The sequence below is a fragment of the Oreochromis niloticus genome, linkage group LG5 (genome assembly GCF_001858045.2).
Source record: "Oreochromis niloticus isolate F11D_XX linkage group LG5, O_niloticus_UMD_NMBU, whole genome shotgun sequence".
Taxonomy (NCBI): domain Eukaryota; kingdom Metazoa; phylum Chordata; class Actinopteri; order Cichliformes; family Cichlidae; genus Oreochromis; species Oreochromis niloticus.
Window position 1 is genome coordinate 10,623,577 of NC_031970.2, and position 17,102 is coordinate 10,640,678.

General features: G+C 42.5%; 1 protein-coding gene across 3 annotated transcripts; it reads left to right on the forward strand.

Moving 5' to 3' along the window:
* The first annotated feature begins 32 nt into the window (after positions 1–32).
* On the forward strand, positions 33–15,917 carry LOC109194389 (kinesin-like protein KIF17). Of its 3 annotated transcripts, none has more exons than XM_025907140.1 (6): positions 33–270; positions 386–640; positions 844–990; positions 13,422–13,523; positions 13,764–13,953; positions 14,267–15,917. In XM_025907140.1, exons 2-6 carry the CDS (start codon positions 410–412, stop codon positions 14,494–14,496), a joined length of 900 nt encoding a protein of 299 aa, XP_025762925.1. In that variant the 5' UTR covers positions 33–270; positions 386–409; the 3' UTR covers positions 14,497–15,917. The 3 variants fall into 3 exon arrangements, with proteins under 3 accessions (XP_025762925.1, XP_025762926.1, XP_019214644.1); XM_025907141.1 differs by having other exon boundaries at positions 397–640; XM_019359099.2 differs by lacking the exon at positions 844–990.
* The last annotated feature ends 1,185 nt before the right edge of the window (positions 15,918–17,102 follow it).

Below are 17,102 nucleotides of genomic sequence, written 5' to 3' on the forward strand. Positions count from 1 at the left end.
AAAGTAGACTGTTTTTTGCCCTTTGACCTCACTCCGTCCTCACTAAAATGGCCGCGGGTCTGGGCCTGTTACATTCCTCAACGGTTACTTGTGGTTGCTAAGCAACCTCAAACGCCTCGGGGAGAGGAACATAATGGGACAGGACCTGAAGCAATACCTGACGAGACCCGTCTACACTGTACCGGGAGATATTTCTGCTGATCGCTTCTTACTGAACCTCACTGGAGATGTGGACCGTTAGTCAACTGCTGCTGTCATCTTGTTATTAAGGTAAGGTTAGCCGTCAAGGTCCTGCTGTCGTACTTCTAAGTAAATGTTGAGTGTTTGCGAAGGAGACCGGAGCGGCTTTGTATTTTACATTAGTTTTATCTGTTACACCTGCCAGCTGCTGGGTAGTGATTGTTGAGACATGGGGTCAGAGTCGGTGAAGGTGGTGGTCAGGTGCAGGCCCCTGAATGACAGGGAGAAGGCGCTCAGCTGTAAGATGGTGCTGTCCATGGACCTGCAGCGCTGCCAGTGCTTCATAGAAAAGCCAGGTGCAGTGGATGAGCCACCTAAACAGTTCACCTTTGATGGGACCTACTATATTGATCAAGCAACTGAGCAGATGTACAACGAGATTGCCTATCCTTTGGTTGAGGTAAGCTTGATTTTATTACCTGCCTGCAGAGCTTGGCTTTACAAAAGAAGCAAGCTTGTCACTGGACACCTTCAGCCCAACATCAGTAGCCTATATCTAATTCCTAATGAATGCAGACGTCATTGTGAATACCGTATGGTCACCTCAATGTTTAACACAGCCTCATAGTTTAAAAAAAAAAAAAAAAAAAATCACTTTTACAGGGTGTGACTGAGGGATACAATGGGACAATTTTTGCCTATGGACAAACTGGAAGTGGAAAATCTTTCACCATGCAAGGGGTGTCTGAACCTGCAACCCAGAAGGGTGTCATCCCACGGGCCTTTGAACACATCTTTGAGAGCATTCAGGTATGTCTGTTGACCACAGCGATCTTGTAGCTTGCAACATGCATACGCAATATCATGCTCTTAGTTTTTGTCTAGGCTTGTCTCAGCACTGATAGAATAATCAGGGCTCGCAAAATTTCAAATCCCTGGTAGCCCTTCGGGCAGGCACTCTTCAGTTTTTGGTAGCCCAAATTAAATTTAAGTAGCCCGAATAAAAAAAGAGGACAATTTTTTGATTGATGTTTTGTTTCCTTTACAATATTATACTTTAATGTATAATATTGTAAAGGAAACAAAACATCAATCTAAAAATATTTAAAACACAAATTACAACAACAATTTCAAACATCAACTCAAATATTTGGTTCCAATTGAACAGAAATTTCTATGAACTTGCAAGAACTGTGTACAACATGAATCAGTCTGTGTCAGATCCTGAATTTGAAATTTCCACTGAAATCACGGGTAAGAGGCAAGTGGAACCAAGCTGACTTCTGCTAAATGGGTCAAACTGGGCAGAAAGTATACAAACACATAACATCCTTATAGAATATGATGTAACACTATAGATCAACTTACCTCAGAATATATAAAGCATATAAACAATTACACCAATATGATACAACAAACACAGCAGTCCTACTAATCCAAAATACTCAAAGCTTCATAGAACTGAAACAAAAATTTATTTTTAGGCCTTCGTTGCGTCGCTGTGACGTAATCGGCCTTAAAATGCGGCCTTTAAGGCTGCAGACCCTGAATTGGGATACAGCCTCTGAATCGCTGCATCTTGTAGCTGTGTCGTCTTAAATTGGTCATGTGATTTTGACGCGCCGGCACGTCCGGCGACCCCAGAGGTTTAACTTAATATTTAAGTGTCTCTTGGTTTTAGACTAGTTTTTTAGTCTAATTTGATGTTTTAAACCAGAAAAGGAAGAAGAGGGGTTAGAATTACAGGTAAGAACTGCTCAGTGGTATGTGATAAACTGTAAATGTAAAGCTTACAGGTCAGTCCTCATGTTTTTAAATCAGATTTTGAGTCTGTACATGGCACATTATGCTTTTGCATGTTGTGAAATGTGCTGCAAAACAAACTGAGGTAAACTAACTGGTTTACTGTGATGGATTTAAAGTGCGTGTGACTGGTGCGCAGTGGCTGTGGTGCTCACAGTCAGAGTTCAGTTACAAAAAGGGTAACAGAGATGAATTTAAAGTTAAGGTGATGATGTTTAGATTCATTCACAGACTGAAACCTTCACACCAACTTTATCCTGTGTCTCTTAGTTTTAGACTAGTTGTTTAGTCTATTTTGATGTTTTAAACCATATCACAGGGATTTTACTTCACCATTTACGGGGTTTTAACAAGCAAACAAAAGACAGATCGTGATGTTTAAAAATGTTTTGGAAATATTCTTTAAAGATTAGATGTAAAATACTCAGAGGATAAATTCAATTGGTTTATTAGTTTATTACATAAGTTGAAAAAAAGTTAAACAAGTAAATAAAGAAACAACGTACAAGAAAAGTAAACAAAACAAATCGGTAAATAAAGGAAAACGGTAATAAGAAGGGGAAAAAAAGAAAAGAGAAAACCCCAACAATCCCTGATAGGTTCGTAGCTTGAACCTTTTCGCTGGAACGTTGAAGACAATTTAATTACACAGCAAGCAAGACACGAGTAGGCAAAGTTCATGTTTCTCGTGCACGGGAGCGAACCGGACAAACGCCGTTCCGTCGCTTGACCCCAGTTGCTCTCGTCCGCTCCCCCGTAACACTGCTCTTTTATTGTGGTTACATGAATATGCATAGGTTCATTAACATATGACATCTTACATAGGTATACATGTGAACAAAGAATACCTTGTGTGTGTGTGTGTGTGTGTGTGTGTGTGTGTGTGGGGGGTGTCAAGATGTGACCCCATGAAGACTCCCCTAAACCTGCTGGCCTGGAAGTCCAGCAGTTCATCTAAACAAAAGGCACTTAGACTAAAACAGATATAGATACGTTTATCCTACCATAAAACAATAAGACAAGGCACAGCCTCTCCCATGCTCCCAAGATGTGGGTGTGAAAGCCAGAGTGCTCTGGAATGCACACAACGTGTGTCTGCAGACTACTAAGGATCAAACCTCTATTAATCTACAACTAATTATAAAACTCTAAGCATATATGAGTAGATATTTCTAAGCATAAATGACAATCAATTCAATTCAATTCAATTTTATTTATATAGTGCCAAATCACAACAAAAGTCGCCTCAAGGCGCTTTATATTGTACAGTAGATCGCACAATAATAGATACAGAGGAAAAACCCAACAATCATATGACCCCCTATGAGCAAGCACTTTGGCGACAGTGGGAAGGAAAAACTCCCTTTTAACAGGAAGAAACCTCCAGCAGAACCAGGCTCAGGGAGGGGCGGCCATCTGCTGCGACTGGTTGGGGTGAGAGACGGAAAACAGGATAAAGACATGCTGTGGAAGAGAGACAGATTAATAACAGATATGATTCGATGCAGAGAGGTCTATTAACACATAGTGAGTGAGAAAGGTGACTGGAAAGGAAAAACTCAATGCATCATGGGAATCCCCCGGCAGCCTACGTCTATTGCAGCATAACTAAGGGAGGATTCAGGGTCACCTGATCCAGCAATCAACAATACAAATCCAACAATCCCCTCTGAGCAAGCACTAGGCGACAGTGGGGAAGAAAAACTGCCTTTAAACGGGCAGAAACTTCCGGCAGAACCAGGCTCACGAGGGGCAGTCAACTGCCAGGACTGGTTGGGGGTTAGGGTGAAAAAAGAAAAAAGATGAAGGAGAGAGGGAAGAAGTGTTAGGAGAGAAAGGGAGAAGGTGAGAGGAGAGGTGAAAATTAAGATGGAACAGAGGTGGAGGGAGACGAGGTGACATCAGCAGTAGAAAAAATAGAAAAAGTAGAAAAAGCAGGAGTGTCCCTCCTCCAGAAGAAGCGGAAACGTTTTTTCTTCTTTTCCATGAGCTTTTCCACGAGCACTTTTTTCTCTAGGATGAGGGTTCTCAACTGATCGGTTGTTTCTTCAACTTCCTTCTCAAGTTTCTGGCATCTTTGCTCCATTTCTTTTAATAGATTGCACTTGTCTGTATTTTGCTGTTGTTTTTCCTTGTGGATCTTTTCTAACTGCGCATTTCTTCTTGTGATTTCTTGAAGCTTACGCTGCAGGTCTTCATTTATTTTCTCTTGTTGCTGCTTTTGCGCAAGCATTTCAGCGTTTTCGCGCTTCAAGTTGTCTGAGTTCAACAACATCTCATTAATGACCTCTGAGTGTTTTTTCACCATTTCATTGATCCTACGCTGCAGCTTTGAAGGTAGTTTTTCCAATACTTCTCCTTCCAGTTCAGGTGTTCTGTCCTTCATTGTATTACAAAATTCGTTCAGTTGTAGATTTCTTCTCTCCAAGTCCTGGAGAATACGTTTTTCTTCTTCCTGTTGCTCTTTCTCTTGAAGAAGCTCCTTATTTTTGCACTCTGTTTCATCCAGCCTGACTTTCAGCACTTTGTGTTTTTCCTCGCGTGTCCTGGCTGAAGAAACCTTTATTCACGCCTTTAAGGCAGATGACGTGTGATGACACGCGCACGGCCCCGCCTGCACATATAGCCGCTGTCATCCCTCAGTTCTTACGCTGTTCACCTCGCTGAGAACACCTCTGCTGAGATGGGCTAGCTAGCTGCTGCTAGTTAGCTCCGTTGTCTGCCGACTTGAATTTAGCTTAACTGCCCCTGTTGGTGTTAGCCTCCACCGCGCAGTTGGTGTGTAGGCTGCCCGCGGAGCGCTAATTTCAAGTTTTTCATGTGCAGCGTTTCGCTTTGCGTTTTGGAATGGACTCCAAACCGAAGCGAGCAAAGCAGAAATCTTCTGTTCGCCCCTGTCCTCAGGGATGCGGTTTCTCTTTGCACGACAGCGACCAGCACGATGCCTGCCCTGTCTGCCTGGGGATCGTCCACGCTAGGAGAGCGTTGACGGAGCCCGAAGCCTGTGCGTTTTGTCGCCAGCTCCGGCGCTCGACCCTGGAAAGACGGGTGACGTTTGTGGAAAAAGTGCTGGGACGCTCGGCTGTCGCACGGCATGACCCTCTCCTTTCTGAGTCTGGAGCCCCGGCTTCGTCCGAGTCCGAAGACGAGGATTTTCCGGTCGATGTCCCCGCAATTAGCTGGGCTGACCACATGGTCAGAAGAAGAAGTTGGCCCACTCACGCTCCACCAAAGCAAGAACACAAACAACAATGTCTTCTAAAATGCTAAGCAGCCATTTATTTGCTTCAGCTGTGAGCAGTGCCAAAAATAACAAACAAAACTCCCTACTGGTCCCTATGCTTTCCTACACAAAATAAACCAACCAAAAGACAATCCACTTACCTAACTTTCTAACAAAAAACAGGAGAAAACTTAATCAACAAAAATGGCTTCTCACACCTACTAGGCTGCTGCAGTGAAGAATATGTACAAGGTGAACAAAATACACGATTGCTACTTGACAAGACTATTTACAAACTAAGATTCAAACACCAGACACACGAGTGGAACATGGCGGATACACAGACAGACCAGCAACCACAAAGACAGAAGACGCGACTTAAATACACACAGAGAAACACAGGGAGATTACACACAGGTGGGGAACACAGCTGGGAATAATCAACCAGACGAGACAGAGGTAAAACTGAACACACTCACAGGAGACGCAGACCTTCACAATAAAACAGGAAACGAGAACACTACACCAAAACGCAGACCTGACACTGAGAGACAGACAGACAGAATGACACATGGAACCTGAACTAAACTAAACGTGAGATACAACCGAGAACAAATCCTTAAACATGACATAAAACAAAACACTGACAACATTAAATCGTAACACTAGCCTTGGTCGCGCTGTTCAGGTTGCCTAGCAACCATGATACTAACCGCGAGAAATGTTTCATACAGCTTTGTGTGACAGAAATGAAGGAGAAAAATGTTTTGTTGGTCCTTCATTTTTGTCATGACATCACTTTGATTAGTTGAGACCACAGGACTGTAAAACATGATAGTTGGGCTTCATTTCTGTACTGAACAGTCATTTCAAGATTAGTTGGTAAATAATAATTAGCTAATGTTATTCATGAGACTAAAGTCATCTCACTGTGGTAATGTTAATATAATATGGACAATATTATATGTATTGTCAGATTATGTATATATATATATGTACATATATATATATATATATATATATATATACACACACATATGAGCTTGAACTCTGGGTCAAAGATGCAAGTAGCAGTTAATTATATTTCCTATCACCTTGTATTTATTGATTTATTTTAAGTAATTGTGTTTTATGTATATTATGGTTTTATATTTTTACAAATTTTTTACAAATGTTTTATATTTTTACTAATGTTTTATATACTTATTTATCTATATATAGATATATGTGTGTGTGTGTGTGTTTCTGTCTTGTTTTTTATGGACATGAAGTCTGCTAATAAAGATTGAATTGAATTGAATTGAATTAAATCTTCACTCAAAGACAAGTATCTTTGACAGTGTATATACAGATGTATTATATATAAGAGACAAACATTGTTCTTTCAATATGTTGGCATTACTAAATTTGGCTGAATGCTTATATATATGTGTAAAAAGAAAATGTACGAGCTGTGATAACTGTTTCTGATAGAATGAAGATCAGACTGATATATGAAATATTCCTTTATTGGGTGAGAAAATCAGACCATGTCATAAGTGCTTTAAGTCATACAGAATAGATATCAGAGCCTTAAACAGGCTGACTTCTGCTAAATGGGTCAAACTGGGCAGAAACTATACAAACACATAACATCCTTATAGAATATGATGTAACACTATAGATCAACTTACCTCAGAATATATAAAGCATATAAACAATTACAGCAATATGATGCAACAAACACAGCAGTACTACTAATCCAAAATACTCAAAGCTTCATAGAACTGAAACAAACATTTATTTTTAGCTCCATTCTGCTGCTGATACATACTTTAGGTTTCTGAATATTAAACTTGTTGCTGCCTTTCATAGTGTGTAACTTGAAGGCCCTGAGTACTTTCTCCCACACTGAAAACACTGGAATGATAACATTATTTGAACATTACCTAATAAGACTGATTCAGGACAGACAATTAGTTATGTTAAACTTTCCTAGCAGTCCTTCACAAACAGGGAACAGTCTGTCTATTCTCTCCATCTGTCAGCTGCTGCTGGCTCTTCCTCCTCCTCTTCCTCACACACTGCTGAGTTTGTCCTGGTGGATCAGGTGTGCAAAGCCTCACAGATGATGTGCAGCAGTGGGTCCCTCAGTCTGTCCTCACTCTGGACACTTGCAGTTGTCACACATGGAAATCAAATGTGTGATAAGCTGCAGGATTCAAACACAAGTGTAACTTATAAATACATGTTCATACTTTTATTCCACAATCAGAGAAAAAGAAAGAGAGAGAGAGTGCAGGACAGACAGACAGGTGACAGTCTCAGGTGTACACACTGCTACAAAACAGCACAAGAGAAGGAGGATTTAGTGTTTGTGTTATTACGAGTGCTGAACAAGAAGAGTTCCCAGATGGTCCGGTGGACACATGTGTGACTCCTGTGATTAAAGCGTCTTTCTTTCAGCTTAACGAGTGAACCGTCAGCTCGTTCAAACACACGTTAAAGTCCGTTTGGCTCGACACCACCGAACAGAGGCAGCAATATAACATAGCTAACATTAACAGTGCAGTGAATCCTGCTTGTGCCGTGATATTCAGGACTGCAAACCGAGCAGCATCCCTGACTTTCAGCTTGTTGTGTTTGTGGATATATGACTGACTTTAATTATCCATAAAATCATCACATTCTCTGTAAGATTAAGGTCAACTATATGTATATTTAGAAGTAGAGGCTTTAAAACCAAGTTACCGCTGAAAGTACAAACATCGCTATTGTCACATAACTTTGCCGACATGTGGCCAACAGTAATGTTTTAATGTTCTTAAACATTCGCACATAAATAAGTGACATAATATTCAGTACTTACTTTTGACAGTTCACTCTTCGGCCGCTCCCTTCTGCCGTATTTTGCGGCAAAATTATCCACACCCACCGCCGCGCTATGCATTGTGGGATATATGGGGCCACGAAGTGTGCACCGGACCACGCTTGATATTTGGGGAAATCGATGGCGCATTTGGAGTATGCATTTGAAGTACACTTTGAATTGGGACAGCCGTCGTCGCGTGGCGGTGACGTAATCGCACTTGAAATGCATACTTCAAGCGTGCATACCCTGAAATGGGACACAGCCCCTGAATTGGGACACAGCCAAAGAGTCGTAAACACCACTGTCAACACTGAGGCGGCCATGATACTCAGAGAGGAAATAAAGGCGCTATTGCAGAAAAGAGCAATACGAGTGGTCCCCGCTTCGGAGACAGACAAAGGTTGGTACAGCCGTTATTTTGTTGTTCCGAAAAAAGGGGGAGGGCTCCTCGACCTGCGAGTCTTGAACACGTATCTACGAACGTACAGGTTCAAGATGCTAACACTCAGACAGCTCTTGAATGCAGTCGGCCCGGGAGATTGGTTTGCAACAATCGATCTAACAGATGCTTATTTTCATGTGGCTATACACCTGAAACACAGGCAGTTTCTGAGGTTTGCATTCGAGGGCGTAGCCTACGAATACCTAGTGCTGCCGTTCGGGCTCTCGCTCGCTCCTCGCACCTTTACGAAATGTGCCGAGGCAGCACTAGCGCCCCTCAGAGAGAGAGGCATCCGCATCTTAGCCTACCTAGACGACTGGGCTCTCGTAGCTTGCTCCAGAGAGCAGGCGGAGACACAGCTGTCGCTGGTTCTGTCACACATTCAGACAGTGGGGTTCTCTGTGAACTTTCAAAAGAGCTCGCTCATCCCGAGTCAGCAGATTTCTTTCCTCGGTATGGAAATATGCTCGCTTTCCAGCCGCGCACGTTTGTCGGAGCACAGAGTGGCCGCGTTTCATCGCTGCCTCGCTCAGTTTCAGCTGGGACGCAGACTGCGTTTCCAGACGATATTAAGCTTGTTGGGCATGATGGCGTCTATGATCGCCGTAGTGCCACTTGGACTGTTAAAAATGAGAGCGTTTCAACGCTGGACTCTCTCTCACCGTTTGTGTGCATCGCGTCACCTCCGGAGGAGGCTGCCGGTAACCGCGTCTTGCATGCTAGCTCTCCGTCCTTGGAGGGAGCCCAGGCTGCTGCATCAGGGCTCTCGGATTGGGAGGGTGTTGTTTGGCAAGGTGGTGTCCACAGATGCTTCCCTAAGAGGATGGGGAGCGCTGTGCGAGGGTGCATCAGTGAGAGGGATCTGGTCCGCAGCCCAGCGCCAGCTGCACATCAACCACTTAGAGCTGTTAGCAGTGTTCTTAGCTCTAAAGCATTTCCGTCCAGTCCTGGAGGGCCAGCATGTCTTAGTCAGGACGGACAATTCAACAGTGGTGTCTTACATAAACAGGCAGGGAGGAACACGCTCTCTTCCCCTGTTGAAGCTGTCTTGCTCGCTGCTGTTATGGTGCAGTGTTCATTTTCTGTCTCTAAGAGCCACCCATGTCCCGGGCCACCTGAACCTGGGGCCGGACCTTCTCTCCAGGGGGGGTCCTCTGGTGAGAGAATGGAGGTTACACCCTTTAATAGTGGCTCAGATTTGGGATCTATTTGGCAAGGCGCAAATAGATCTTTTTGCTTCCAGGGTAAATACTCACTGCCCCCTGTTCTTCTCCATAATCGACCACGATGCACCCTTGGGCTTGGACGCGCTAGCGCACCAATGGCCAGACGTGCTCCTATATGCATTTCCCCCAGTGGAAATGATATCTCCAGTTCCAGAGCGAGTGCGTCAGCATTCCCTCTCTCTGATTCTAGTGGCCCCTTGGTGGCCCACAGGGTCGTGGTATGCAGAGATAATCAGCCTGCTAGCAGCGAGTCCTTGGCAGCTTCCTCTCCGCAGGGATCTCCTCTCTCAGGCGGGAGGAGAAGTGTTTCATCCGTGCCCAGATCTATGGCGCCTTCATGCTTACCTGCTGAGAGGTTAAACTTGATTGCTAAGGGTTTGCCACCTAGTGTGATAGCGACAATTCAGAGCGCTAGGGCCTCATCTACTAGAGGCTTGTACGCTTACAAATGGCGAGCCTTCGAGCAGTGGTGCCAGGACCGCCACACTCTCCCATTTCAGTGCTCTATTGTGGATGTTTTGACATTCCTGCAGGAGCTGCTGGATAAGGGCCTTTCATTTTCGACAATTAAGGTTTATTTAGCAGCTATATCTGCTTGTCATATTGGCTTTGACGGGGTGACACCAGGTGCACATCCCCTCGCCATATGTTTTCTGAAAGGAGTTCGCCGGCTGAGGCCCGTGCTTAAGTCCAGTGTCCCTGCTTGGGACTTGTCTTTGGTGCTGGAGGCCCTTTGTAGCCCCCCGTTTGAACCCATTGAGTCTGTGAATATGAAACTTCTTTCATATAAGACTGCATTACTTCTCACTTTGGCTTCGGCGAAGCGAGTGGGTGACCTTCATGCACTGTCTGTGCATCCCTCCTGCACACAGTTCTCTTCTGATGGCCACAAGGTCGTATTACGTCCAAATGCTGCCTATTTTCCCAAGATCATGCCTGCATCTTATAGCTCAATGGAGTTTGAGTTGCTGAGCTTTTGCTCCCCTCCTTTTGCATCTGAGGAGCAGAGGAGGATGCATTCTCTTTGTCCAGTGCGTGTGCTACGCACCTACATTGAGCGCACTCAGAATGTGCGTTTATGTGACCAGCTGTTTGTCTGCTTCGCTAATCCAAATAGAGGTAGAGCTCTGTCTAAACAGAGGCTGTCCCACTGGATTATAGACGCTATCTCACTGGCTTACGGCACCACAGGTCTTGCTTTGCCCCACGGGGTGAGAGCTCATTCCACCAGGGGGATGGCAACCTCATGGGCTCTTTTTAAAGGGGTGCCTGTAGCTGATATTTGTGCGGCAGCTAGTTGGGCATCACCGCACGCTTTTGTGCGGTTTTATCGGTTGGACGTTACAGCCCCTTCGGTGGCTCATGCTGTCCTTTCTGCTGGGTCTACCACTCACTAAGGATGTGGTAGTCCGATTCCGGTTCGGTGGCTGCTCTGCGGGGCGTGTATATATGTCCCATACTTATGTGTTGTACCGAGTGAATCGACTGAAAGGGAACGAATAGTTATGTCTATAACTTCTGTTCCCTGAAGGAGAGGAACGAGGTACAACACAAGGTGGCCCCACTGAGCAGTTGGCTCGGTGAAGAGCGGCTATCGAACTGAGGGATGACTGTGATGACAGTGGCTATATGTGCAGGCGGGGCCGTGCGCGTGTCATCACACGTCATCTGCCTTAAAGGCGTGAATAAAGGTTTCTTCAGCCAGGACACGCGAGGGCGTGATATCCCATACTTATGTGTTGTACCTCGTTCCTCTCCTTCAGGGAACAGAAGTTATAGACATAACTATTCGTTCTGCATCAAATAAGAAGGCACACAAATTATTTGTGTTAGTTCAAAAAATGTAGTTTGTGTTCAGTATAAGACAGAGGAGAACACCAAAGGCCTAAACCCTGCAGGTCTGACAGCAGGAGGTGCATCAGTCCAGTTTTTCATGTGGAGGCAGCGTTTATACTGGAATCTGCTTTTGACGGCTTTTTTTGGAGAAAATGTGAAATTCAGCAGTATAACTCACACACAATACAAAACTCAGAGTGGGAGGGATTTGAAGCACAAAGGGAGGAGCTTGTCGTTTGGTTGGCTGATATGGATGTCCACCTGAGTGAGGTTGACCAGCTGACAGGAAACACCTGTGAAAAACTGAAACAACTGCAGGTATGGGATTGTTTTGATATGACATATATTTGATATGATACATACGTCAGAGACATTATCCTAAACTGGACTAACAAAGAACCATGAGTCCAACATGAAACTTACCTTGCATAAGCAGGGCTCGCAAAATTTCAAAATCCCTGGTAGCCCTTCGGGCAGGCACTCTTCAGTTTTTGGTAGCCCAAAATAAATTAAGTAGCCCGAATAAAAAAAAAAAAAGAGGACAATTTTTTGATTGATGTTTTGTTTCCTTTACAATATTATACTTTAATGTATAATATTGTAAAGGAAACAAAACATCAATCTAAAAATATTTAAAACACAAATTACAACAACAATTTCAAACATCAACTCAAATATTTGGTTCTAATTGAACAGAAATTTCTATGAACTTGCAAGAACTGTGTACAACATGAATCAGTCTGTGTCAGATCCTGAATTTGAAATTTCCACTGAAATCACGGGTAAGAGGCAAGTGGAACCAAGATCTAGGACATTTGCTTTTTGAAGTTTGCAAGGACTGCTAAATTTTGCCAGTGGTAGTTCACTCTTTGCAACATAGTACGCTATTCTAAACAGATTTTTCAGGACTTCTTGTTATGCTTGGTTTACTTTTAGTATGTTTTTTGCAATTGGTGTTTGTTCTGGGAAAGATACTGCAGACTGAGCAATAATGTATTTCTTGCATTTCTCATGGGTTCTGATGGGGTCTTTCTTAAAATGACTGGTCCCAGTAACAAAGGGGCTTGTCGACTCAGAAATCGAGGGAAACTCACAACACACCCGGCAGAACATAATGTTATTTAGCTTGTCATATTCCAGCCACAGAAATTCTTTTGTCCATGAAACCAAAAAAGCTGCGCTTTCTTTTTCCCTCATTGTCTGATTTGTCATAACTTTTCCGTTTTGTGGTAGGCTTTTCTTTGGCTGCCTCTTCAGCCTGACCTCTCTTGTTTGGCTCTGCAGAACTAAAATACCTGCCTAAAGCCATCTGCTCTTACACACATACTTACATAACGATCAGCAATTCTCTGCGCGATCAACCTCTATCACATGTTTAAGCTTGCTGCAGGAGATTTCACTTGTCATGTTTGATAGTAAGCTAACGATTGATAAGACTATGTCAGAGGAATTGGTGCGCAATTAATCTGTGACTTACCAATTAGTGCTGCCGCTCTCTACACACAGTTCGCGTGATCGCAAAGTGAAAGCAAAAAACAAGCGCAAATTCAAACGCGATTTCAATGTGTCACATATTGACAGTGGCTCATCGATGCCGATGACATAATTACTCAGCTACATTTGTGAAAGAATGCAAAAGCATTGACATATCTTTCATTGATAGCCTGACGGGCAGGGCTGAGATGGATCTTGGTAGCCCGACTGGAAAAATCGCTAGCCCCGGGATGTCGGGCTAGCGATTTTGCGAGCCCTGATATACAGCAGGAAGCTCCCACGTCGTATCATCCTCTTAGTTTTTGTCTAGGCTTGTCTCAGCACTGATAGAATAATTATATGTTTTATCTTGTGTGTGCAAGCTAGTGTGCAGAAAATACGAAATTCCTGGTGAGGGCCTCCTACTTGGAGATTTACAATGAAGAAATCCGAGATCTTTTGGGAAGCGACACCAAGCAGAGATTGGAGGTGAGTCCCTGCTTTTTAGATAAACTAAACAGGCTACGCTGTATCAGAAGAAGCCAAATGGATTATTGTTCTTTGGTTAGTACAGCAAGGTGAGTGTGCTGTTTTCTGCACAGTACTGTACATGTTGCCATGGTGATTTAAACGCACAGTTGATTCCTTAAAGGTCGAGGTGTTGTAACAGGGTGACAGACTAGCTGATTGTGCGTATGTGTGTGCTTTGTGTGGCTGATGAATGCCTAGCTGAAAGAGCACCCAGAGCGTGGGGTATATGTACGGGACCTTTCCATGCACACTGTGCACAGTGTGGGAGAGTGTGAAAGAATCATAGAGAAAGGCTGGAGGAACCGGGCGGTGGGCTACACGCTGATGAACAAAGACTCCTCACGCTCCCACTCAATCTTCACCATCCACCTGGAGATCTGCAGCACTGGTGAACTTATAAGATCTTTGCCTTCACTATATCTGTTCAGTCTGTGCTGATATTCTTCTTTTGGATGCGATCCTCTTATATCTCATAATGTCATCAGCACTTTACCATCAGAGTTGTTTTTGTTCTGTGGTGCTATATCTTTAAACTTGATAGTATATGAATCTCCTTAGTAATAGTTTTCATTTTCATTCTGTGCTTGCATGTAGTTTTCACACCATTAAATAAAACATACCAGGTTAATAAAGGTAAATAATAAGGCTTTGTAACAGTGTTGAATGTTGCTTGTGTTTCCTGTGTCAACTCAAATTCTCAGATTCATCTGGCCAGGACCATCTACGGGCAGGAAAACTCAACCTTGTGGACCTTACCTTATGTAGGCAAAATGTTGAATTTTATTCCCTCATGTTGGCGAGCAAGCTTTCCGAAAAAGATCCAGATAGAGCTGGGCTCTTGGAGTCTTCTGATGCAACTGCACCGGGGCCCAGATTCAAAACAGCATCTTTCTGTTGGGAAGAAAGCATATGTGTTAAGGGTTTTCTGTAAATTTCAAGGAGCAATCAGAAAGTTTGGGTTATCCACCCATAGAAATCTCTTTCTCTATCCTAAGATCTCCTTTTCATGCACCCCTGCTCTTGACAAATTTTACTCCTTAAAAGTCAAATTTTAAGGTGTGTGTGCAATTTCACCAGAGTGGGATTGTACATTGTGAATTCATGCCCCACTTTCAGACTATAAATGCAGACTTGTGCGTTAACATCCTGGGGCATCTGTGGGAGAACATCCAGTGGAAAGAGCCTTAACAACAGCATCACCAAACAATGAAAAGGCAACAGTTTTGCGGCCACAAAAAACCCTTCATTGATGCGAAATTGATCAAAAACCTAAAAATAGAGAATGATTGGATAAAACATATCCTGAAGGTGTGGACAACAATTCGGAAAAAATTGGGGGGCCCCGTGTCCACCTCGAGAGCCATGCCAGTGAGAGGCAATATAGAATTCTTGCCTTCCGTGTGGTACAGTGGCTTTAGTAGATGGACCAATGCAGGCCTTTACACAATAAATCAGTTATTTAATGGAACAGAGCTCAAATCATTTAGCCAGCTCCAAGAACAATTCCAACTTCCTCCTAAAGATTTATATAGATACCTCCAGATAAGACATTATATCCTAAACCACAAAGAAAGAGACCTGATCATTAAATTTCCTAACAACATAGAAGAATACTTTATTAACATTATAGAAAAACATCTCCCAACTAAGAAACATGTCTCTCATATTTACAAAAGGCTTATAAATGAGTCGTGCCAAAATACAGGCCATATTAAAGAGAAATGGGAACTAGAACTAAATATTATTATTACTGATAATGTATGGGAAGAGCTGTGTAAAACTTGTCACAAGGGAATAAGTAGTCAATTATGGAGAGAGTTTGACTGGAAGTTTAAAATTAGATTTTTTTAATACACCTCTTGTTATCTCCTCATATTGTAAGGAACCCAATGCAGAACTATGTTGGAGAAAATGTGGGGGAATAGGAGACTATTCACATATCTTTTGGGACTGTCCAATAATACAAGGTTTCTGGTTAAGAATCAAAGAAGAGATAGAGAAAATCCTACAAGTAAGTACTGCACTAAACCCCACCATATTTCTTTTGGGAGTTATACCTAGGGAGAGGTATACCTTAGATGAAAAATATATTCTGCGGATACTCTTACTGATAGCTAAGAAAATGATAACTGTGAACTGGAAACAAACAACCTCACCATCCATAGCACAATGGAAACAGAGACTAAAAAGAGTTCATACAATGGAACGAATGACAGCAAGCTTGCAACTGAAGATGGACATCTTTTACCAGAGATGGAACTGTTTGGCCAGATACTTGGGTGAATGAACAAGAACTCTGGAACATTGTAATATAAAGCTATAAATCTCCCCTACGACATGTTATTGTATTGATCTTGGTCTGTTTTATTTTTTTTGGGGGGGGGGGGGGTTTCCCTGTCTTAAATGGTCTTATGTCAGAGAATGTTAACATGTTGTTTGTTTGTTTGTTTATTACCACAAAAATTACTAAATAAACAGTTCTAAATTATCTATACATATTAGGCCTCAGATGCATCCAGGATAAAGTGGCTGATATCAGTTGCATAGGCTGATTTTAGCCTCACAATACAATACTTTTTTGCTCTCTGAGTGTATATACTTTATCTACCCTGATTTCTAAATTCTTATATTCTTGAGCAGTCATTCTCCAGGTTTTCTTGGGACACTGGCAGATTTTTCACTCCTTTTCAGTCCAGTCTTTTTTAACCTAGCCATTTTTTGCCAACCTTTTTTTCTGATATATTATTGTATAATTTATACATGAAAAAAGACACATAAATCAAGGGATGAACCACTGTTGTGTGTACACATATGAGGTTTATCAAATAAAACATTTCAAACTGTATGTTTAGGCACTTTGTTAGTAGCAGTCATAAAAACATAATTTCTTCTCATTTCTTTAGCTGAAGCTACAAAAACTGTCAGTTTCACACGTACAAAGTAGTATTTTTGCACCAACAAGGTTATTCCCAGAATGCAATTAGCTAAAAACTTGGCATATCTCAGCAATTTGAGAAAACTGGAGAAGTAAAGGAGAAAAGAAGAAGTGACAGGCTCAAAAACATATCTGCAGCAAATGAACAGTACCTGAACGATAGGTCTTTAAGAAAGGTTTGACACAGGACCTGAGAGGTGTATCTGGCCCTTCACTTGATGCATCTGTTTGCTGAAGCCTCATCAGAAATGGTCTCAGTGGTAGCTGTCAAGATGCCAACATAAAGAAAAAGGTAAGGTATGTGAAATTACACTAAAACCAGCATCCATAGAAGAGCTTTAGAATGTCCTTTAACGGTCTCCAAGAACTATTCCTGCAGACATCTTAAAGAAATTAACAATAACAGCCTAAATTCAAACTGTGTTGAAGAATAAAGGTGGTCATACCAAATATTCACTTTCAAGCTCGTTAGAATTGTACAAACCATAATATGCAACACTAAAAACCTTGTGTTATATACTCTATTTCTATGTATGTTTGCACATTTCGATATATCACTACACAATTTTTCCTAGCAAATGATAAAGAAATGTGGAGTGGCT

Excerpts from the sequence above, each read along its gene's own strand:
- LOC109194389 (XM_025907140.1), top strand. The coding sequence starts at position 410 with ATGGGGTCAGAGTCGGTGAAGGTGGTGGTCAGGTGCAGGCCCCTGAAT. Across the intron at positions 641-843 it reads TTGCCTATCCTTTGGTTGAG|GGTGTGACTGAGGGATACAA; the intron begins GTAAGCTTGATT and ends TCACTTTTACAG. Across the intron at positions 13,524-13,763 it reads ACACCAAGCAGAGATTGGAG|CTGAAAGAGCACCCAGAGCG; the intron begins GTGAGTCCCTGC and ends ATGAATGCCTAG.